This window comes from Euleptes europaea, chromosome 7, assembly GCF_029931775.1.
Source record: "Euleptes europaea isolate rEulEur1 chromosome 7, rEulEur1.hap1, whole genome shotgun sequence".
NCBI classification, from domain to species: Eukaryota; Metazoa; Chordata; class Lepidosauria; order Squamata; family Sphaerodactylidae; genus Euleptes; species Euleptes europaea.
Window position 1 is genome coordinate 68,436,509 of NC_079318.1, and position 24,897 is coordinate 68,461,405.

Below are 24,897 nucleotides of genomic sequence, written 5' to 3' on the forward strand. Positions count from 1 at the left end.
AGCTGAGGGCAAGACCATCACCTGCCACTGTGCGATGTGTTCCCTTTTTCTCTAGGGCGCCACTAAATAGAGACTAGATATCTGATTGTATCCTTAATCATTTTTAGAAAAGCACCCACTTGTAAGCGGGGGCTGGGTGATTTACCTGCCACTCCCTAGCGATTAATATGTCATTAACAGAAAAGAGCTTTTTAGTGTGGTAGTATAATGGTACTCTGGACAAGAGGTTACTGCTAGGACATAATATGGAAAAACAGGAAACGTTTAAGTGTAAGGATGAGTCACATCTGTGAATGCCACAGCATCCTTGGGGTGCCACGCTGAGGTTTTACATGGTTCCTGAGAGCTCAAGTGTAAGGGGGATCTGTATCCTAAAATACAAAGATACTGCTATGTGTAAGAAATTCTAAAATACTCTCCCGCTTGATCAAAACCCTACCACCATATCATCCTCATCCCCCATGTTTTAATAAATACTCAAGCAGTCAGATATGCCCAGCAAAATTATATTTTGGTCCAGCCGGAACTGAGTTCTTGTGGGTTCTTTTTTTAATTGCAGTATAGATCAGGCATCCAACCAACTTATGTCCCATTTTGCAGCTCCTAAAATGGTTGTCCTGTCATCCTCAGCTGAAACTACCACAATGTAGTAAAAACAAATTATCTCCCCAGTAATCATTTCTGAAATGTCAGGGTGGGAGCTGTAATTCCTAACAGTGCAACCTGCTTCCCAAAAGGCTCCATGTTTTGCTTAGAGTTTGGGCCATTAATTCCACTGTCTCACATCAGCTGCTGTAAAACTCAAAATCCTGGGTTCCAAGAAATTTTCTGTTCAACCTCCTCTTCACTGAAACAAACAATCTCATCGCCAACTTGCAGCTCTACGTTTTTCTCCAGGCTGAGGCCACACTCCATGCCAGTCTTCACTACAGAAACATCATCTTGGTGGTGCTTCAGTGATGACAAGTAGCCTAGATGCAATGAATATGAAAAATATAATTGCAATATAAGAACATAAGAAGAGCCCCGCTGGATCAGACCAGTAGTCCCATCTAGTCCAGCATCCTGTCTCACGCAATGGCTAACCAGTTGCCATAGAGGGACTTCACAAGGGCATAAAGGCCAAGGTCTCCCCGCCCCCGCCCCCCGGTGTTGCCTCCTGGTGCTGGTATTCAGAGGTTTACTGCCTCTGAATGTGGAGGTTCCTTTCAGCCACCATGGCTAGTGGCCACCAATAATACGCTTTCAGAACTTAGAAGCATATGCTGAGCTCTGAACTCTATAGTCTCTTATTGGTGAGTCACTACTATTTGTGAAACATTACTTTTCAGAATGCCTTGTGCCAAAATGAAGCACTGGGTGAAGTAAGGTGAAGTTTCCCAGTGGCACGGATCCATTTTTTATTTTGTAATGCAGAGCTATTTAAATTCCAGTTCTGTTTGGCCTGTAACTAACTTCTCAACTGCCAACCAAATTTCAGCCTTGTGGGGGGGGCGGATAATCAGGCATAAAATTACAGTCAGATGGCAACCTGGTCATAGGTAAGCAGCATCCTCAATGACTCAAGAGATATGAAAACTGGGCCTTGAAATTAACTAGCAAGTAAGGAGTCACTTACCTGACCAAACAACATCTCCTTTACGAATTACTTTAAACTTCATCTTTCTGTCTAGTTGTCCCTTCTGTACCCTGCAGCCAGCTACTGGAACTTTTTTCTTCCCTACTGTGACTTCAAATGTAGCTAAAACAGCAGCTTCTCCTGCAGAAAATAAATGGAAGCATTAGATTCATAATTTTCAGCTGTTTCCTAAAGGGATATGCCCAGTTACAGAGCAATTCTCAAAAACCTAAGTTCTAGTTCGAGTCAATATTACATGTTCCACAATAAAAGAGTCTGTACTTAGGTTTTCCAAACTCAATGTAAACTGAGAATGTGTCAACCGTATCATTTTTATTGTGCAGTGTGCTTAATGGGGGAGGAGCAAGGAGCCACTTTGTCCCTGAAAACATTATTCAGTTAACTGTTACTGCCATTTTAGCTGGCACCGGGCACACATTTTCAGTCTTAAGATATTCAGGAAGTCGGATTTGACATCCATTAGGACATGCTGTATTGTTTGTGTTCCCTCAGAGTCATGGCAGGCCCAGACTCCTGAGCACTGTTTCTTATCATATCAATATTAAGAGTTTTAGAAGTCTGTCTCCACTACAAGTTCTACTGTCCACTGAACACCGGAAGAGCCCTGTTGGATCAGACCCTCTAGTCTGGCATCCTGTTTCCTAATATAACCTAGTTGGTTATGGCTGGGAAGCCACAAGCAGCTTGAAGGCACTAACCTTCCCCATCGTTTGACCTTAGCACCCAGTATTTATTCAGTTATACCTAATATATGCTCTTCCACAACATGGGGCAACGTGCAGCTCAGCTCCGCCTGCAAATCCTCAATCAGCCGGTAGATGATATTGTGGACTTTAATCTTTATGTCCTTTTTAGCAGCCAACTGCTGAATAGATTTACTTGCATTCACATTGAACCCATACACAATACCTGGCAGGTCGGGAGGGGGGAGGAGAAATAAATTAAGTTATTGTGTTTCTTAAAGATCGCTATTAAATACAAGCACTTAAATACAAGATGAGCTGTTCTGCTTATTAAACACTAAGGCTTGGACTGCAAGCACACTTTCTGTTATGGGAAAAGAAAAGGTTCTGTAGCATCCTGACAAAATCAGAACCATTAAGCAATGTGAATGGATTATGAAAATGTGCATCTTTGCCTATTTTGCATGAATCTGCAAGTCATGGAAATAGGCAAGAAGTTACATAGTATCCAGATGGCTGAAAACTCCTACTGGGAATTCCACTGTGGTTTTGAGATTTGCAAATACATTTTCAAGACAAACTTCACAGCCACAGGGACCTGAGGTTTTATAATAAAAAAGAAGAAAGGCTGAGGTTCTAATGATGCTGAATTCTTCTCCCAGAACTCCCAAATCTGTTCAAACGCTGTAGTTACACAGAGTTCACACAGCCCCAAGGTGAACCACTTTCACTTGCAACATTAAAAATACTGTATTTTCTTGCACCACTTTCCCAACCAGATTCCTGTTTGTAGCGACATGTATTTTACGACAGTCCATGGGTTGGATTCACCAGTAAAGTTCCATTAATGGGGAGGAGGGGGATTTTGTCAATCCCCCCATTTTATAGCAGACCCCCAATTCGTCCCCCATGCTGTTCTTTAGGATCCACTAGAATGAGCATTCTGGGGAACATTTCAGGCTGCAGTGGAAACGGGAGAGGTTGAAAAGTCCCATTCTGCTGATGGCAATCCCTTGCATCAGTGGAAATTACCCCTGGATCCAACCCAACATGCTAATGCCCCAATCCAGAATGTACAACATTGAAGAAGCACAGTTGCATGTGTGGTTTCCAACCCTGGATCAGAAGCTGCACATACAGCCCAAGCAGATGCCATCAGAGAGACATCTCTTATTTTTTTTTATGTACTTAATTTAAATTGTGACCCACCCTGAGCTCGGTAAGGAAGAAAGATGGCTAATAAATGTTTCAAATTAAATAATACAATAACAGTACAAAACAACTTGTGTGGGTTAGAATGCATCCTCCCATCTCTTATGACACGGATGGGGATTCACATCCCATTCTGCTATGCAGAGATAATTCAGTCAGTCAGTGTGGCATGCTTAATGTACATCTCTGTATCAGAGCACTGCTTGATCCCACTCTTCTCAGCTATTTACTGAGTTGCCAGTTATGCTACTGGAAAAGTGAAATCACAGTCTCCTAACCATCAAAGAGCCACACCATTTCATACAGATCACCTCAGCATCTGCTACCTTGAAATGTTTCAGCAAGGTTTAGGTCATTTTCACTTATATCCCCAATCCCAAAATGGAGAACGTCTAATTCACACTCCTCATCAGCATCATAGGTATCGAGGATATTCAAAATGGCTTCCACTGAACCATCAACATCACCTGGGTGGACAAGAGTGCATTAGTTGCAATGCAGGAAAAACAGCAAGAAAAAACAAATTATGGAATATCAACTACTAAGATTTGTCTACCAGGAATTCCAGGACCAGTCTCAATTCAATTAACGGGGGCTGAACAAGAAGTGCAACTTTGAAAGGTTCCTAAGGGCTTTTGTTCCATTTGTTTTTAAAAACCTCTTTTATTTTTAGTGTACATAACAACTTACACAAATCAACACGGATTACAACAAGAACACAAGGAATGTATTATAAATCAGGAAATATGTTAAAAGAAGCAAAATAACAACATGAAGAGAAAGTGGGTAACAAGAAAAAAAATCAAGACTCCCCTCAAACCCCAGAGTATAAATTCCTTGATTGTAGCAGAGAGAAAAATTATATTTTTATTTACACTTGTAATAACACTTGTAATACACTTGTAATAAGAGCCCCGTGGCACAGAGTGGTAAGCTGCAATACTGCAGTCCAAGCTCTGCTCACAACCTGAGTTCGATCCCAACGGAAGTCGGTTTCAGGTAGCCGGCTCAAGGTTGACTCAGCCTTCCATCCTTCCGAGGTCGGTAAAATGAGTACCCAGCTTGCTGGGGGTAAAGGGAAGATGACTGGGGAAGGCACTGGCAAACCACCCTGTACACAAAGTACCTAGTAAACGTTGGGATGTGACGTCACCCCATGGGTCAGGAATGACCTGGTGCTTGCACAGGGGACCTTAACCTAACAACACTAGTTCTAACATAATCTTCCTTAAGAAAATAAGTGCTTAGATTTGGGATTCTATCCATATTAGAGTTTTGCTCAGTTCAGAGTAAGAAAGGAAGTCCAACTCCAGCAAAACTATCTGGATCTGTTTGGCCTGTATTCTAGCTTAGGTGGCCAAGTTGACTTTCCCATGCCTAGTTTGACAGATGTAACTGAACCTGGCTTCCTTATCCATGTACCTGTGAGTCTTCCGCTTAGAAGCAATGGTTTTCCAAGCTGCTGAAACTCAATGGACATTAGGAACCTTCAAAGTGGCACCAGTTGTTCAGCATCCATTAATTGACCCCCCCCCATTTCTGAGAGAGCCACCATAAACTTTCTCAAACTACCAGATTTAAATGCTGTCGGAGAGCTGGGGTCCAGGGCCATTACAAATCAGATAGATGCCATTACTGGACAAGAGATGCTATTTACAATTTCCTTTACTACCATACATCATAATCTTAGCTAAGGGGAATTCAGTACTCCTATGGCTTCTCCCCTAACAGTTGCTATCGCAACAACTTTCATTTTAGCTTCCTCTCTAGCCCTCCTGGAGGCCTCTTTATGGTCCCTGCTGCCCCAGTTCCCCTCAGGGCATTTCCCTCTTTCCCTATAATCTGCTATGTTTTTTTCACAAAGAAAGGCACACTGAGTCAAGCCTGGCTCCTCTTGCATTGTTTCCCTCACAGGGCTTCTTGTGTTGTGGACAGTAAGTTTTGTGGGCTGAGGCTGGGGCTCAAAAAGTTCAGCCTCGCATTGTGACTTTGAGCATCAGGATAACGAAGAAGCAAACAGAACCTAACCTTTGATAATGATGGGCAATTTGTTTTTGTCACTCTGCACTCTTTCCTTAGGCCGCAAATACATGAGATGCCTTTTGGCTTTGTACATGGTTCTCTGTCTCTCCCTCCAGGTCATGTTGGTCAAGCCCTCTCGCTCCTTCTCGTATGCTTCTCTGTGCTCCTTTTGTTTCATTTCTATGACCTCTAGATCCTTCTTTATTTTCTCTTGTTGTTCAACAAAGACTCTCCAGTCGATAACTTCGTGAGCTCTTTGCTTGGCAGAAGAACACAACAAATTACTGTGCTAGATTGGAGCAGGGTCCATCTAGCTTAGCATTAGGTCTTCAGCAGTGAGTCAGACAGATACCTCTGAAAAACTCACAGCCAGGGTCTAATGGAGTCAACCATCCCCTATCGTTTACTTCCAGCATTGGTTATGCGGGGTATACTGCATCTAAATATGAAGGTTTCATCTAATTATTTTTTTCAATATAGAAATCCATCCATTTCTGTTATGATTTAGAAAAGCAGATAAAGCTCTACGCAATTTGCTTTCTGCAGATCCTTTTATCACCTGCAATAAGCTCAGAGCAAAGAGAAAGGGGTGGAGTGGAATTAGAGGGAAGGGGTAGAAATGAGGAGCTCCTCTCTGCTACACTCATGAAACAGGGAGAGTTGTTCTAACAAAATGGGACAGAGCGAGCTCACAACTGGCTACAGTTCCAGTCATGTTAATCTTTTCTTGCATTCTATACTTGAAGCCAAGCTGTAAGACCGAACCATTTGTTCCCTCCAGAATCTCTTTGAAGAAGAAGAGTTGGTTTTTATATGCCGATTTTGTCTACCTTTTAAGGAGAATCACACCAGCTTACAATCTCCTTCCCTTCCTCTCCCCACAACAGACACCTTGTGAGGTAGGTGAAGCTGAGAGAGTTCAGAGAACTGTGACTAGCCCAAGGTCACCCAGCTGGCTTCATGGGTAAGAGTGGGGAAACCAACCCAGTTCACCAGATTAGAGTCTGCTGCTCATGTGGAGGAGAGGGGAATCAAACCTGGTTCTCCAGATTAGAGTTCGCCGCTCGTAACCACTATACCACAGCTGGTCCTCTTATAACTCCACAGGTTTGGTGTCTGGGATAACTGACTCATCCTGGCAGGGCTGAATCAGTTTCTGGGTTCAAATCTAAAAACTGTGGTACCTCAGACTCTACTTCAAGTATGTCCTCTCCTGCTGAAGGAACCTCCTTCCATCCTGCAATCTCCACTGGCATGCCCGGGGAGGCAGTTTCCATTGGCTTGCCATTTTCATCAAACATCAGGCGCACTTTGGCCCAGCTTTTTCCTGCAACCAAAATACAGCCCTTTCTCAGAGTTCCTCTTTGGATAACAGCTGTGGTTACTGGACTAAAGGGGGGGAAAAGAAGGAAAATTACATTTGGTTCCACATTCATAAGAACAGAAGGATCATGTCAGTTTATGCTTTGTGAAAGCAAAATACAAATGGGACTTCACCAGGTCATTTCTGTTCAAGTTTTTCCCCATTGCACTGAGAAGGTGGTCAAAGACAGAAAAGAGAAAAACGCTTTCAGTGGTTTCCACCCAAATGGGTGACTCAGATAGGAACACTGTGAATCTGTCTGAGGCTTTCAAATGCTGTGTATTTTGCAGTTTGAATATTTTTTCTGAGGTTTTCACATGAACATATGAAGCTGTCTTACACTGAATCAGACCCTTGGTCCATCAAAGTCAGTACTGTCTACTCAGACCGGCAGCAGCTCTCCAGGGTCTCAGGCAGAGGTCTTTCACATCACCTACTCGCCTAGTCCCTTTAACTCAGGGGTGGGGAACGTCAGGCCCGGGGGCCGTTTAAGGCCCACAAAATCATTTGGTCTGGCCCTTTGTGGGTCCTGGCAGATCTCTAGCTCAGAAAGATCTAAGACTGGTTATCCGCCCTTTCCGGCGGACAGGAATAGCCTCTGTTCAAAGCAGATGTGAATTTGTTTTGCCGAGAAAAGGAACCTTTTCCCCTCCTTGCAGAAGAGTCTTTAGCTATGGAGCTGCTAGGACCGCCCAAGAAACTGTGTTAACCCTTTCCCACCCGGACCGTGGAGAAACGTATTCCCTCTGTACTACAAGTCGGCTGGGGGCGGAAGTGGCGACAATGAAAGGGTTACGGGTTAGGGCCAGAATGCGTGCGGTGGGGGGCTCATCTGGGGCAGCTGACTGCTTGGGGCTTGGTCGGCTAATTTTTAAGTTGATAATTTTGTGTGGCCCGCGAATGATGTTATAAATATCCAAATGGCCCTTGGCGGAAAAAAGGTTCCCCACCCCTGCTTTAACTAGAGATGCCAGGGATTGAACCCGGAACCTTCTGCATGCCAAGCAGATGCTCTACCACTGAGCCACAGCCCCTCCCCTTATACTGTAAACTGCCATATGGTAGAAAAAGAAGATATGCATTTATCAATACTTTCCAAAAAGTTTCAAAGTTGTTATGCCAGCCTATAATATACAGATAACAAATATTCTGGATCAGGATTTTTTTAATGGGCACAATGCAAGAAACATTAGCAAGTTCATATATCACATGAATGCAAGTTTCTGCCTTATACCAAGTCAGACCATTGCTCCACCTAGCTCTGTTTTAGCTACTTTGACCGGCAAGGGTCTCAGACAGAAAGATTTCCCCATCCCCTCTTTTTTAAACTGGAGATGCTGTGAACAGAATCTAAGACCTCTGGCCTGTAAGACAGGCGTTCTGCTGCAGCTGGAGCAGCCTGTGGCGCCTGCCATGATCTGTGAAGCAACCCAAAGCCCAACTGAAACCACAGTATAGCCGCAACAAAGACTTGTTCAGTACTCTGGATGGGATTTAGTAACATCTCACTTGTGTAGGATTGTGCCCACTGCTTATAGTTCAGTACGCAAGCATGTACTGATCTCAGTTGTATCCTGTCCTTAATTTCCAGCAGCTCAGCGCCATGTACATCCACTTCAGATTATCCCGACATTATTAGGCTACCTAATTTACTTCAAAGCAAAGAAGAATGACTGCTTGAGGGCCACCCATTGATGACTCAGGTCTTCACAGTTCAACACTTTTACTGCTTCAAAATAGTACTGCTACCACTCTCCATGGTTTTCATACACACCCTGGTCAGTTTCACATAGAAATTTCCTGAACTAACCTAGCCCTACAACACTGGAAAAAGCCTGATTACCAAATCCAGACAAACAAAACCCTCCTAAATTTATTTAGAAGGAAACTGTTTTATAGATAAATAGCTTTATTACTATAAAGCGTTCAGATAACAGGAGCTTTACCAAAGAAAGGTTACATTACAATGAAGTCTAGAGTCGGATCCAGTGATCTGTGGATGCAAGGATAGTGGCTCTTTCCCACATTCCCTTCCCCACAACAGTCCTCTCTGACCTCAGGTAAATTTATTTATTCCTGGAGCTGTGAGACTCATAACAGCAATGAGAGGTGGGCGGCTGTGCCCTGGGGAGGAGGAAGGAGGCAGAACTGCTGACAGAAGAGACTGAAAGGGCGATTTCACGCCCTTCCCCATGGGAGCCTTCCGACCCACTGGACCTTAGTCCATACGGGTCCCACAACTCCAGGAATAATCTTTCCTAGGGTCTGAAAGGACTGCTGGGGGGAGGACTCACATGGAAAGATCTGCAATTGACAGAGGTAACAGAACGTTGGATCCAACCCTATTTCAGTTCCACCTTTCTTGCTTTAAATGGTGAGCCAAAAATTATTGTGGGTTAAAAATAAGTATACATTCAAGCGAAGTTGGGAATTCCAATATAACTGATTAGGCAACAGATTAGTAGTTCTGGCAGAAAATGAAAAAGATGCGCTGACACGGCACCTTACCCTTTTCCTTTGTCTGTACGAGCTTCTATGATGGTGCCTTCTGCTAGGCCCATGAAGTCTGCCTTCAGTTCCAGCACTTCAGCAAGCGTGACAGTTGCCTCCGCCAAAGCCATCAAGTTGTCACCCTGTGCCCAATCACAGAGTTCAGAGGAGAATCACAAGCCACCACAGGGTCAAGAAAATGGAGCCTTAGCACATAGATCTACCCATTACTTCAGATGTTTGCAGTCACCAATTAGAGGCTGCCACCATTTGGCTGGGTATTCATGAGCCGCGTCAGCATCAGTCAGTTTTTCTCTGCCCTCAACTTTTGTCGTGTGGGTTTTTTTAAACATGTATGATTGATTCTTTAAGTTGATTTAAGAGGGGAGTGGACAGGTTCATGGAGGAGAGGGCTACCCATGGCTACTAGTCATGATGCATACCTATTCTCTCCAGAATAGAGGAACATGCCCATTATATTAGGTGCCATGGAGCACAGGCAGGAGAATGCTACTGCAGTTATCTTGTTTTGTGGGCTTTCTAGAGGCTCCTGGTTGGCCACTGCGTGATCAAACTGCTGGACTTGATGGGCCTTGGTCTGATCCAGCAGGGCTTTATCTTATGTTCTCACAATTAGATTTCACAAATAAAAATTTTGCTCTGAACACCCAAAACTGTCTCCTCCCAATTAACCAACTAAATCTTGGTTTGATTTATGTATCAGTTTGAGGATTTTCTCCTGTACAGAAACAATAGGTTCACAAGCATGTCTGCACTCCTCCTGTACTGTCCATCCTTAAGATCCTTTCCTTGAGCCCTGCTCTGGGTGCCCCGGCCTGCAGAGGTGAGGCGGGTGGCAACCAAAGACAAGGTTTTTTTTCCAGTGGTAGTGCTTGATCGTTGAAATTCTTACCTTACTTTCCTTTAATCTGCAGGCCAAAACATTTATTTTAAATAATTAAATAATAACATTTATTAAATGATACACCTTACGGTAGAAACCCACCTGGAACTAGACTGTGGAAAGTTCAAACAGGCTTTTAAGATCATGAGCCAAATTGAATTTGCAAAAGTCTCATATTCTAACATGTGTTTGTCCCTTATGTGCAATCTAGTTCAAGGCAGATGTTCACACTACAGAGATTTCAGGAAGTCAGCCTGCTGTGAAAACAGTCCAGATGAACATGGCACTGTTTATTTATTAAAAATACTTCCATTCTAACTTTTTGACACAATGTGCCTGATTTACCAGGATGAATTACCACAATTCTCATTTTCCAGAACTCAAGTACACAACAATGGCCCTGGAATTCTCCATTACCTTCAAGGCTGAGATGTTGATGGTCTGAACATCTCCTCCGTAGTCTTCACAAACCACATCATGAGCGAGCAGCTCTTTCTTCACTCTCTCAGGATCAGCTTCTGGCTTGTCGCACTTGTTGATGGCAACAATAATTGGAACTAAGAGCCGCACAGCAATGAAAAAGGGGAGGGAGGAAGAATGAGATCAAACAAAATTAAATATTTCCCCCCCAGCAAAAGAGGTTTTCCTTCAAATAAAAGCAAGTTTTATTTGCTTTTTTGCCATCAAGTCACAGCTGACATGGCGACCCCAAAGGTTTTCAACGCAAGAGACGTTCAGAGATGGTTCGCCATTGCCTGCTTCCACATCACGCCCCTGGTATTCCCATCCAAATACTTGCCAGGGTTGAGGCTGAGGTATGTGACTGGCCCAATGTCATCCAGCAAGTTTCCATGGCAGAGTGGGGATTCAAACCCTGGTTTCCTAAATCCTAGTCCAACACATTAACCACTACACCACAATCATTTCCAGTGGAACAACTTCTTGATATTTATTTATTTATTTAAACATTTGTATCCTGCCTTTCCCCCTTCTGGATGCACACCTTAATGTGGTGAGGGGGTTTGTGTGTGTCAGGGAAGCTGAGAGCAATACCATAAGGGGTCTAGACTCTATCAAGAGACTAAACTCCTAACAGAGTCACTCAAGACGGAATGGTCACAGCTGAGACACCAGATGAAGATGCAACCACCCCCTTAAGGGATCAACGGCCACATCCGCAGAAGAGAACAGGCAGTTCCAATGGGGATGGGGGCAGAGGAATCCCTGAAGGTTAGCTACTGGGCAGCAGCAGTAGTGGAAGGTGACACCGGCGGAGGATTTTTCGTAGACAACGGCAGTGCCACTACGGCTAACTCTGGTTAGTAGTGCGCAGAAGAAGGCACTGGTAAACCACTTCTGACCAACCTTTACCTTGAAAACCCTATGATGAGACAATCCAAAATGAAAAAAGATATAGTGCTGGAAGATGGGACCCCCAGGTCGGATGGTACTCAATCTGCTACTGGGGTAGAGCAGAGGACATGTACGAGTAGCGCTGTTCTTAATTATGCGATTGGACTAAAGCCGAAAGGACGTTCAGTGGTTGACATGAATAGATGCAAAAGGAAAGTCCGAAGCTGTTCGACGCATATAATAGGAACATGGAATGTGAGAAGCATGAATCAGGGTAAGCTTGACATTGTTAAACAAGAAATGGAAAGTATGGACATATCAGTCCTGGGAGTATGTGAATTAAAGTGGACTGGATTAGGACATTTTCAATCAGAAAATTACAAAGTGTTTTATTCAGGGAATGACAAAAAGAGAAGAAACAGAGTTGCTTTAATAGTGAGGCGAGATGTAGCAAAGGCAGTCAGGAGCTATAATGCAAAGTCTGACCGAATAATATCAATCAGACTTCAGGGAAAGCCTATCAACATAAGCATCATTCAAGTTTATGCCCCAACTACAAATGCTGATGAGGAAGAAATTGAAAGTTTTTATGCCAGTGTTCAGGAAGAAATTGATCACACACCTAAACAAGATATGCTGATAATCATAGGTGACTGGAACGCAAAAGTAGGAAACAAAGCAGAATCAAATGTTGCTGGCAGATTTGGGCTAGGAGCACGGAATGAAGCAGGAGAATGCCTCATAGAATTCTGTGAAGACAACAATCTGTTCATTGCAAACACATGTTTCAGGCAACCAAATAGACGATTGTATATATGGACATCACCAGATGCCAGTATAGAAATCAAATAGATTATATAATTGGAAGCAGAAGATGGAAAAGCTCTATTCTCGCGGCCAAAACAAGACCAGGAACCCACTGCAGTACAGATCATGAATTGTTAATATCGAAAATCAAGATAAAGCTTAAGAAAAACACCAAAACATTCATAGCACCAAAATACAATCTAACCAATATTCCGGAAGAGTTTAAAGACCATGTAAGGAACAGATTTGCATTACTGAGTTCAAGTGAATGTAAACCTGAAGAACTATGGGTGGAAACTAGAGATATTATCAAGGAAGAATGTGCAAAGACTATTCCTGTAGCCAAAAGAAAAAAACCTAGATGGATGTCTGAGGAAACTCTTAAAATTGCCAGAGATAGACAAAAAGCTAAAGTAGAAGGTGACAGAAATAGAATCAAAAGTCTAAGTGCAACGTTCCAGCGACTCGCACGTAGAGACAAAGAGACCTATTATAATAACCAGTGTAAAGACAGAGAAGAGAACAACAAAAAAGGAAGAACAAGAGATCTGTTCCACATGATCCAAGAAATCAAAGGGAAATTTAAAGCACGGTTAGGTATGCTGAAAGATCAGCATGGAAATACATTAACTGAACAGGACAAAATAAAGAAAAGGTGGGAACAATACACTGAAGAACTATACAGAAGAGATGAAAAGATAAAAGATTCTTTCCAAGAAGAATCTTTTGAAGAAGAACCTACAGTTTTAGAAAGTGAAGTGAAAGCTGCATTGAGAGCTATCGGGAGAAACAAATCACCAGGAGCAGATGGGATATCAATAGAGCTATTCCAAGCCACAGAAACGGAGTCCATCAAAATCTTGACAAGAATATGCTCACAGATATGGAAAACAAAACAATAGCCCACAGACTGGAAAAATCCATTTACATTCCAATTCCCAAGAAAGGAGACATCAAAGATTGCAGCAACTATTGGACCATCGCATTAATTTCTCATGCAAGTAAAGTGATGCTCAAATTCTTACAGCAAAGGCTGTTACCATATATGGAACGAGAAATGCCTGATGTTCAAGCTGGTTTCAGAAAAGGAAGAGGCACTAGAGATCATATTGCAAATATACACTGGTTAATGGAGCATACGAGAGAATTTCAGAAGAAAATCAGCTTGTGTTTCATAGATTACAGCAAAGCTTTTGACTGTGTGGATCATGAAAAGCTATGGCTGGTTTTAAAGGAAATGGGTGTGCCACTACATCTGATCGTTTTGATGCGCAACCTGTACTCTGGACAAGAGGTCACAGTTAGAACAGAATATGGAGAAACGGAATGGTTTCCAATTGGCAAAGGTGTCAGACAAGGATGTATTTTATCTCCCTATCTCTTCAATCTATATGCAGAACATATAATTAGGAATAAACTGGATTAGATTTAGATGAAGGTGGAGTGAAAATTGGAGGGAGGAACATTAATAATTTGAGATATGGTGATGACACTACATTATTGGCAGAAAACAGTGAAGATTTGAAACGACTACTGCTGAAAGTTAAAAGAGAAAGTGCCAAAGCAGGACTACAGCTGAACATCAAGAAAACAAAAGTAATGACTACAGGAGAATTACACAACTTTAAGGTTGACAATGAGGAAATTGAAATTGTTCAAGACTTTCTATTCCTTGGCTCCACCATCAACCAAAAGGGAGACTGCAGCCAAGAAATCAGAAGGAAATTGAGACTGGGAAGGGCAGCCATGAAGGAGCTAGAAAAGATTTTGAAGTGTAAGGATGTGTCACTGGCCAACAAGACTAGATTAATTCATGCCATTGTATTCCCTATTACTATGTATGGGTGTGAAAGCTGGACAGTGAAGAAAGCTGATAGGAAGAAAATAGATTCCTTTGAAATGTGGTGTTGGAGGAGAGTGTTACGATTCCGTGGACTGCCAAAAAAACAAATCAATGGGTTGTAGATCAAATCAAGCCTGAACTGACCCTAGAAGCTAAAATGACTAAACTGAGGCTATCGTATTTTGGTCACGTCATGAGATGACAAGAGTCACCGGAAAAGACAGTTATGCTAGGAAAAGTTGAGGGCAGCAGGAAATGAGGAAGCCCCAACAAGAGATGGATTGACTCAATAAAGGAAGCCACAGCCTTCAATTTGCAAGATCTGAGCAAGGCTGTCAAAGATAGGACATTTTGGAGGACTTTCATTCATAGGGTCGCCATGAGTCGGAAGCGACTTGACAGCACTTAACACACACACACACATCCTGCCTTTCCTCTTGGTTCAAGGTAGCTTACAATAAGAGATACCTCTCTTGTTTATGCATCTAAAGATAAGGAATGTACCGATGACCTTGAGGGTAGACAGGACTACGTGCATTATGTCAAAGTAGAACTTATCCTTAACATAAAAGTACCTTTGGCATTTTTTGCATGTTGAATAGATTCCACAGTCTGCTTCATTACTCCATCTTCTGCTGCTACCACCAATATGACTATATCAGTGACCTGAGTACCTCTTGCTCTCATGGCTGAAAACGCAGCATGGCCAGGAGTATCAAGAAAAGTTATCTTTTCCCCAGAAGGCAAATGCACTGTGAAAGTAATTGAAACACACACACAATGTCTTGAATACAGACTCGGTGCTTCTCACACTGCTTTCATGGAGCATTCTGAACACATTACCATTTCTGTAAAGGTAGCAATAATGTGTCACTAAAAATAAATTCTTTCTAAACATAAATATCCGATTTCTAAACACTGAAACCTGCTAAAACTGCTGCAGTCGATGCTCTACTGTAAGCCCTCTTTGCGGACAAAGCTCACTTTGAAGAATTCTTCCTTAGGCTAGGGATTCGTCTTCCTTGATGTGAAATTTAAAGCAGGATCAACTACTAAATGGCCAGACTGAGAACTGCAAAGGCTGGTAGCATTTGTTTGGTCCACATTCAGATGTCACAGCAAGCCTCTGTCTGAACTGAGCATGAACAAATCTTGTCCTCATATTCATGCATTCTTGGTCCCATCTTCTGCAGTGTGCACAATCAGAACGTCCCCACACCAGGAGGCTTCCAATCGAACTCCAGTTTGCCATGGCATCTGAATGCAGACACATGGGCAATCTGCAGTTTATTTCCACCCCACAAACTAAACTAGGATTACAAAGTGGTAATCTCTCCTTCCCTGGAGGTGGTAATCTCTCCTTCCCTGGAGGTTTTTAAGGACAGGCTAGCTGGCCATCTGTCAGCAATGCTGATTCTATGACCTTAGGCAGGTGAGGAGAGGGAGGGCATTTTGGCCATCTTCTGGGCATGGAGTAGGGGTCACTGGGAATGTGGAGGGGCAGGTGGTTGTGAATTTCTTGCATTGAGCAGGGGGTTGGACTAGATGACTCTGGTGGTCCCTTCCAACTCTATGATTCTATTAACGTGATTTTCAATCCAGGTTTCTGGGGAGGAAACAAATTCTAATTTGCCGAGGTGCTCATATTCAGACATTACAGCTAATCAGAGTTTTGTCGAGGGCTTCTCATTTTAGGAAGCTTTCAATGGAACTCCATGCAAGAGGGGAGGAGGGATGTCCTCAACAGGCTGACGACACCCAGCTCTGTTTCTCCGTATCCAAATCTCCTGGTAATGCAGGAGAGGTCCTGAATCACTGCCTGTCTTCTGTGCTTAAATGTCTCAGAGTGAAAAAGAAATGAAACTAAATCCTGACCAGACAATGCTGGCTGGGAAGGCAGAGACCCTGAAGGACACTGGGCCTCCCTACTTCTGATGCCAGTTCAGCTGACCCTTGTTGATTCAGTTAAAAGCCTTGGGGTCACACTGGATTCAACATTACTGTAAATGCAGCTGCCAAAAAACCAAAAAACCCATGCTTTCTTCCAACTCAGTCTAGCCAGGAAGATGGCTCCCTGCCTTAACTCAGCCATATGTCCAAAAATGCACTGCATGCATTATCTAATTGTAATTTTAGCACCAATCTTGTGAAATAAGAAGTATTATCGTCATCCTCCCTCTATTGCAGAGGGACTTCGTGACAGAGGTCAGATTGGAACCAGGGGCATCCTGATTCCTAGCTTACCACCATGGTAAGGAAGCAGGAAGGCAGGAACCCTTCCACCATGCTTGCATCCGGCTCCCCTCCCTCTTGCTTCTTACTGTCATCAATAAGGCCTTCAGAAGGATGGCAAAAAGCAGACAGGCATCCCTCCAACATCCCTGGATCCAACTGAGCCCAGCTCGCCTCCGGCTTCTAAGGACCATCGCTGGGACCACCAGCGGGAGGCAGGAAGCAGCCGGGTTCCCCTTGATTGTCCTTGGATCCAGATCAATCCTTTCCCCAAGAAACATTTGCATTCCATTTTAATTTTTACAGTCTGTTTGATCCTGTGGGCCACTTTAGAAGCCAATTTGGACTGAACAGCAGGCTAAAAGTGTAATCATATAACTACACCGGCTTAATATCTATAAGTTAAAAGCATATGTTTTTAACTTATAGATATTGAGCCCATATATTTATATTGTCTTAACCTTTTTGGATCTTAATTAAATTCATGTTGGGTCAAGTTACTTTTCTTTTCTTTTAAGAGTATAATAAATCAATTGTACTCCAGATCATGAAACATTTGGCACTTAGTAACAATTTTTCCCATCAAACATTCAGTTGGCAGAGGAAATCTAAACAAGGGAGTTATCAGACAAATAAATCATACCTAGAAAGGCACCGATATGCTGGGTGATGCCTCCTGCCTCCATTGCAGCCACCTGAGTTTTTCGCAGGCTGTCAAGGAGAGTTGTTTTCCCATGGTCAACATGGCCCAGAATGGTCACAACTGGAGGCTTTGGGGTTAATGAAGCAGGATCTGCGGGAGGCCTGCAACAAACAGAAACACATTTGGTCTGTGAGCACAGAAACTGTCCTTGGGTTCTTCCTCAACCGCCTCTTTTTAATGGGCTCCTTAATTTTGCGAAGCAACACCAATCTCTGCATGTGATCATCATCCTCAAGCCACAGCTCAGTAAAGTCCAGTCCAGATGTGTCCTTTCCAAGTCCAGTGCAAAAAAGTGCCTGTATGCAGATGAGCATTTTGGAGTAACTTGGTTATAATTTTTGGCGTATCTTCAAGGTAGCTGTTAAGTAATAAACTACAGATAAATAGCCTTATCTTTACCAGATAAATTAAATGGTAATCATAAGACCAAACAGGAAAGTGTGAAATCAATGGAGTGATAAAAGACAATCTTAAAGAATATAAATCACAACTGAATAAAAAATAGGTAAGTGTTTCTGTCTTTGCCTTTCCACACAGACAGACTCTGATTGATTGGATGTGACCTTTCTACGGGAATCAAGAACGCATGGCTGAATGGAACACTGTAACCCCTTTGAACTAAAAGGTTTTATCTCTCAACGCTTCTCTTAAGCAGTGATAGGAAAAAAGTTACAGAAAAGAAGGGCTATAAGCAAACACAGCAAGAACCAAAGATGTTACCTCCTTACAGCATCTTTATTTTCTTTGACTTTTTCCTCTTTTAGCTTGGCCCATTTAGGTTTCATGCCAGATGTCTTAATAATGTGCTTGATCCACACTTCATTTAAGACCGACTCTGGTTCTAGCACATCTAAATCAATGTCCATGTTCAACAGAGCTTCGTATATGTGATCTGATTAGAGAAGCAAAAAGACACATATCTGATCATGCTTAACCTTGTGGCGAAGACACGCAAGATGGAAACATCCTCTGTCATGAATGCTGCAGTCTACAGAGGAGGCCTATAGCTACTACTACAGTGGTCACAGAATTCAGGCTTCTGCTACGTTGACAGAGTCTGGTATATAAGCCACATATTTCACCGCTTTTTATTATTACAACTCTCCTTTTCAAATATTACATGCAGTGAAGGAAATCTAAGCCTAGCCAGCTAAAGAGTTACAATGAGGCATAAAAAAAAAAAAGCTTCCAATTGGGACCAATTTTACTGTGAACTCCTTTAACTGAAACTTTTTCCCAGATGAAAGCAGCTCAGGCCCATCGGAAGCAGATGAGTGAGGAATGCTGCAGAGGATGAAAGCCAGCTTGCACAAACCCCCCTTCACAGGCCTTTGTGGCACTGGAAAGGCAGGAAATCGTAAAATGATTAAAATTGGGGGGGGGGGGGTAATGAGCAACATAAGCATCCCTACAAAACTCCAAATCAGCAGGTATCAGACACACAGCAATCCTATGCATCTCTACTCAGAAGTAAATCTTATTGCGGTTAGTGGGGCTTGATCCCAAGTAAGTGTGCACAGGATTACAGCCACAGATTCTTCCTATTTATTTATTTGTTACATTTATAATCCGCCCTCCCCAGCCAAGGCCAGGCTCAGGGTGGGTAACCAACACTGAAACAACGTTATAACAATAAAATACATTAAAGCCATAAAGTATCATTTCTAAAATTATTTCTAAAATTATTAACAGAAGGCGCCGTATAATATGGTGCCCACTAGAGCAGAGTGCCAACTCCAGGTGTGTGGTGGGACCACACTGATCACTTCCCTCCATCGCAATTAACTGTCCATTTCTTCCTACTCTCTGCTTCCTGTTATTTAACCATCCCATTATCCCATGAGAGTGAAGTCTTTGAGAAGGTACCTTATCAAAAGCCTTTTTGAAGTCCATAACATCTACCAAATCACCCTTATCCACATGTCTGTAAGCTTGCGCAAAGAATTCCAAAAGACTGTTGAGGCAGAACTTCCCTTTGGAGAAGCCATGCTGATTTTCACCTCAGCAGGCTTTGTTCCCCTATGCACTTCATAATTTTATCTTTAATTACAGTTTCTACTGCCCTGTGGTGCAGAGTGGTAAGCTCCAGTACTACAGTTGAAGCTCTGCTCACAACCTGAGTTCAATCCCGATGAAAGTCAGTTTCAGATAGCTGGCTCAAGGTCAACTCAGTCTCCCATCCTTCCGAAGTTGGTAAAATGAGTACCCAGTTTGCCGGGGGTAAAGTGTAGACGACTGGGGAAGGAAATGGCAAACCACCCCATAAACATAGTCTGCCTAGTAAACATCCTGATGTCATCCCACGGGTCAATAATGACCCAGTGCTTGCACAAGGGACTAGCTTTATCTTTTACTAATTTACCTTGAATGGATGTTAGGCTAACTGAGCTGTCATTCACTGGACCCTTTTTAAAAAGTGGGGTGACATTTCCTTCTTTCTACTAGACTGGCTTGAAAGCTGAGTTAACACACTAGTTTGTAGATCAACAATCCAGTATTAGTTTAAGCTTGTCTAGTAGTCCTAGAACATCATCTCTTGTCACCTGAATCTGACTCAATTCTTCAGACACCCTTCCCAAAAACAGTAACTCCAGCGTGGGTACATGCCCCACATTTTCATTGAAAACAGACACAAATACCAGTAACTAATTTCATTTCCCTGTCATCTCCCCATCTTCCTTAAGCAATCTTTCCATTCCTTTGTCATCTAAAGGCCCAACCACCTCCCCTACTGGTTTCCTGCTCCTGATATATTTAAAGAAATTTTTATTGTTTGTCTTAATTTTTTTTTAGCAATGTGTTCCTCACATTTTCTTTTTGCTTGCCTTATTGTCAAATGACACCTGTTTTGCCAGAACCTGTGCTTTTTCTGTTCACGTCATTAGGAAAGAACTTCCACTTTTTAAACGAATCCTCTTTGCCTTTTATGGTTGCCTCGACCTGAGTTGTTAACCATGCAGGCATCCATTTAGACCTGGGGGTAACTCTTTAACTTGAAGGAGGCATTCTCTCTGGGCCCGTTGATGTGATTTAAAATAGTATCCAGGCATCCTGGAGGGAGTGGGAGCCCGAAGTGCAATGAGCAGAATATACAACTCAGCTGACCAGTCAAAAGCAGAAGGCTAAGCCCAGACAGTCCAGAGGCTTTGCAATAAAATTCACACACTGGGTCACAGCACAAAGACTTCAAGCAGGAACCGCTGGGAGGAAAGACCCGCAGATGATGCCCTGTGAAAATTTAATGCATTATTTGCACAAAGAATCAGGCTCACCTATGTCTTTATGCATGGCTTTTGCAAGGGCTTTCACAGTCATCTCAGCCATTATCTCAACCTCTTGCTTCTCCACTTTTGGTTTAATCCGTAGGAGTTTCTCCTTGCCAGATTTCTTTCTCTACAAAAGTGTTGAAAGAAGAGCACAAGGCTAAGGAAAGGACTGAAGAGGTAGTGTTTCAAAAGAAGCTGCAAGGAGTCTTGATCATGTATCTGTAAGTTAGTTTGGCTAGCACTGCAGTTAACATTATTTCATACGAATTAAATTAAAGTTCGATGCTATTAACATGCTTCCTATCACTGCATATGAAATACAGGCGTGAAAATACAAGTACTCTGGACTTGACACAGATCCACACAGAAGGAAGCACACCGTTCTTCCTGCATCTCATTCATGTCCAAAGCCATGCTCAATTTTTATGCGGTTGCTGCTTCTGTCAAATTTGAAATACATTTTGATTTGGTCAGGACTAAAACAGGGCAAAGATAAGAAGGAAATGGTAATCTGATTAAAGTCGTGGGGGGCTGGAGGTTACAAGGCCAGGAACTGGGAGGGAGTTTCGCCTACACATTCCATCTTGTTAACACAAGGACCCCTGGATGGGGGAAAGTGACTTACTTAATTGGGACTAGGTACAGCTGCAGAGTACGTAGTCTCATGCTGGCAACACACCTGATCGGTTAAGGTCACCTGGTTAGCAACACATTTGATTGCTCAACTAGAATCATGCAGACAGTTTGGCATAAAAGGAAGATCTTTCCTTCTAGTCTGTGCCCTTTGTCTGGATTGTATTTGCCTTTGGGTCATAGAATCATAGAGTTGGAAGGGACCACCAGGGTCATCTAGTCCAACCCTCCTCTTGATTCTGAACCAGGTTGGGTTCTTGCTGGCCAGAACACCTGCCTGGAACTTTGAAACTATGTTTAGACTCAGTCTGGTCAGGTAACATCTGGATTAGAGAACCAATGCTTGTAGAAGTGCCTTAGGTTAGATATCTAGCTTTTATCATTTCATCCTTGCTGAATGATCATATACCGTATATCTCTGCACATTCCTTTAATAAACCTTACTGGTTATATTTTGTGGTGTTCTTGGGTTTTGGAGCTTCAATATGAATCAAGTGTTTTAGCCCTTTATTGGCTGCAGCTACCAGAGTGTTTTGTGCAACTCACCTTGCAAGTGTCCCACCTTGTAGGGATGACTTTTTGTTTAAGACCCAGTAGAGCTAGACCAAGAGTCCCTTGGTCTCTTGGCTGAAGGATTAGTTAAGGAGACTGGTGATGGCTAGTTATCCTGGAGCATGGGGGCTCACCCCCCCAAGTCTTTTGGTTTTGGTTGTGCCTAACTTCTCACCTTTAAAGAACAATTTTTGACAATCACTGATAAATAAAATTTGGATTCTAAATCTAAAAGCTGCTAGCCAGGCCAAATTTATAAGTGATATAAGACCAGTTTATAATCTAAGGGCCATAGAGGGTGCATACCAAGGAACCTTAAGAATTGTTCTCAGGAATTTCATATATCTTATTCATTTTATGTTATTAAAGCAGTAAAATAAATTTAGGTTTGATAAGAAAGTCAGTATTAAATATATTTCAGTTTCCTCCAAAATATGCCCCCTGCACAATCCCGGAAAAAAAAGTTTTACACCTTTTTGCTTTGTTTTTAGCCATCAAGACCACCAAAGCAATATGCCCTTGCAAATATGTGGAGCATCATAAGAACATAAGAAAAGCCCTGCTGGATCACACCACGGTCCATCAAGTCCAGCAGTCTGTTCACACAGAGGCCAACCAGGTGCCTCTAAGAAGCCCACAGCCAAGACAACTGCAGCAGCATTATCCTGCCTGTGTTCCACAGCACCTAATATAACAGGCACGCTCCTCTTTCCTTATTTGGAATAAAGTCCTCTTAAAAGAGTGCCTCTGAGCACTTGCGAATTCTTCTTATGAAAGTCATATGAACAACTAGCATCTAAACTACATGGTGGGCAGGAGGGGACCAGAAGCCTCTTGCAGAGGACTTTGGGGTGTCTCTCTCAACTCAAGGCAACTGGCTGGTACTGGTTCCTCCTTGGACATTACTGCCGGTCCTTGTCACCCATTACCTCCCAAAGCTGGAATTGCTGGATGAGTGGGACTGAACCCTGGCAAGACAATTCCTGCTGAAAACACTGTAATAGTCCTTCATTCCAATTCACAGATTTTTCACAAGAAGCTGCACACATGTGGCTATTTTGCTTAGAGATTTCCTTGCCCTCAGCCCAATGAATAGATGTATGCTTGGTATAGTGAAGGAAGAAGCAAGTGTATTCAGAAGCTACCCATTTCCCCCCACTCCTGAGTTCAACATGTTTATGAAACAGTGAGTTAACAGATCTGTTTCAGATCTCATTTGGCATCGGCTTTTCTTACCAGTCTGTAGTTTCAAGACAGGCTAAATGCATTAATTGGTCATTTTACTTGGAAAGCACAACTTTAATGTTTTCAAAAAGTATCTGAGACATATACACAACATCCCCCCCCCCAAAATTAACCAGTTCAACATATTAACTGAAAAGTCCCTTACAAACAAAGCTGGCTTTCATTTCACATGCTGGAGATACATGACAGGAGATCTTAGGAACAAGAATAAAGCAACTGTCAATTACCTCCTTGGTAGTTAAAAGCCTGACTTGTGAGTTGGTGTCTGGCTGCCAGAGCTGAGGGTGCAGCTGAACCGGGCACACGGGGTAGGCAGATGCTAGTACAGGCTTCCACTGTGTTCTGTGAACTTTCCCATAAGACAGAGAATGCAGCTGTTTGCAAGCCCGATGCAAGTAAGCCAAGTTCTCCAGTGTCAGCATGACCCTCCAGTTCATTTTTTCTCTGCAAATAAAGAAAAAGTGGTGTTGAACAAGCCACCTTTTGATGTGTGAAGAACACTGGAAGTGATACATTAAAACATGGAGGTTCACTAGATGCAAAGGAGCATGGGAGCTATACCTTTCACCTTATAAAAGAGGAAATTTGGGTAGGTCCTACATCAGGGGAGAGGGGAAACTCTATTCTATGTTACTATTAAAGGGCAATATTCTCCTTTGTTCCCATTCATTTTAATGACAGGAATCTGTACCTTAAAGTTATTATCAAAAGGAGAAGCAAAACGTGAATAGTATTATCCCTTCTGAATGCAACTCAAACTCTTACAGTGACCTTCTCAGGGTCTGGGCCTGGCCCTGGCAACCCTAAAATCACAATATTACTTATCAAGCTTATGTACTGCATTTTCAGTATAAGACAGTTTGTGATTGGTAAATTTTAATCTCTGATAGCAATATTATAGCTAATACAGTCACATTCACAAATATTTATTATTGAGGATTGCTGTCCAAACCCAGAGAGTTTGTTTAAGAGCTGCAGGGAAGGAACATTAAGGGCAGTTGTGTTTTCTATACATCTTTTAAAGGATTTGTGCAAAGTTTGGGCTGGGCAACCCTAAATAACAACAAAAGGGAAATGGGCTGGATCCAAAGACACTGTTCTACCAATGTTAACAGCAGTTACACTGGCAGAAAGGCCCTCATTGGTGAAGGAAAGGGCAGTAGTTTCTGCCAATTTGCTCCTTCCACTGCAGACCCCTGTTCTGTCTCCCCCCATCCCCCCATCCTTCATCTCCAGAAGCAGAATTCGGGGGTCTCAGTGGACTGCAGTAGGAGCGAGAAGGCAGAAGTCCCACTTCAGTGTTGGCAGTACTTGGCATCCAAAACAACATTAATATAAACATTATTATAATTATTATTACTTATATGTTACTTTACTCAGCTTCCTCCAAAATCATATTGCAAAAACAGAGTCCTTCTTCTTCACTGCTTTGGGGGAAATTCTGGCTCACACTCTGGTCCTCTCTGACCAGGACTACATGCAACTTCTTCTTTTCAGACCTTCTGCTACTGCACGCCAGCTCCCTCCCATCAAAATAATTTACCTCTTTCATTATTCCCTGTGATGGCCCTCCTCATATCTCTACATTAGCTCCCCCCATACGTCTCTGGGCTCTTTTCCAGACACATCTCTGCCCATGACATTCACTCCTCCAGCTCCACCATCCTCAGCAGTCTGAAAATCTCCTCCTTCAAAACAACTCTTTCTTTGCCCTTGCTGCTCCTTCTGCCTAGAACATCTTCCAAGAACACCTTGGCTGGGTGACACCACCTCTCTCACTTCCTTCAACTTGCCCCTCAACACTCAATTTTTCTGCGACACCTTCGGCATATCTGGGGTTGTCAACCTCCAGGTAGGGCCTGGAGATCTTTTGGGATTATAACTGAACTCCAGACTGCAGAGATCAGTTCCCGTGGGGAAACAATGACTGTTTTAAAGGGTGAACTCTAT

The 24,897-nt window shown here is 42.8% G+C and overlaps 1 protein-coding gene across 1 annotated transcript; it reads right to left on the reverse strand.

Annotated features, from left to right (window-relative positions):
• Positions 1-773: 773 nt before the first annotated feature.
• MTIF2 (mitochondrial translational initiation factor 2) lies at positions 774-23,387 on the reverse strand. Its single transcript, XM_056852640.1, has 13 exons — positions 23,175-23,387; positions 20,524-20,644; positions 17,972-18,143; positions 17,192-17,352; positions 14,892-15,068; positions 10,731-10,870; positions 9,428-9,552; positions 6,741-6,945; positions 5,563-5,815; positions 3,861-4,001; positions 2,384-2,548; positions 1,619-1,759; positions 774-971 (listed from the first exon to the last, which is right to left on the reverse strand). Exons 1-13 carry the CDS (start codon positions 23,382-23,384, stop codon positions 802-804), a joined length of 2,181 nt encoding a protein of 726 aa, XP_056708618.1. The 5' UTR covers positions 23,385-23,387; the 3' UTR covers positions 774-801.
• Between the last annotated feature and the right edge of the window lie 1,510 nt (positions 23,388-24,897).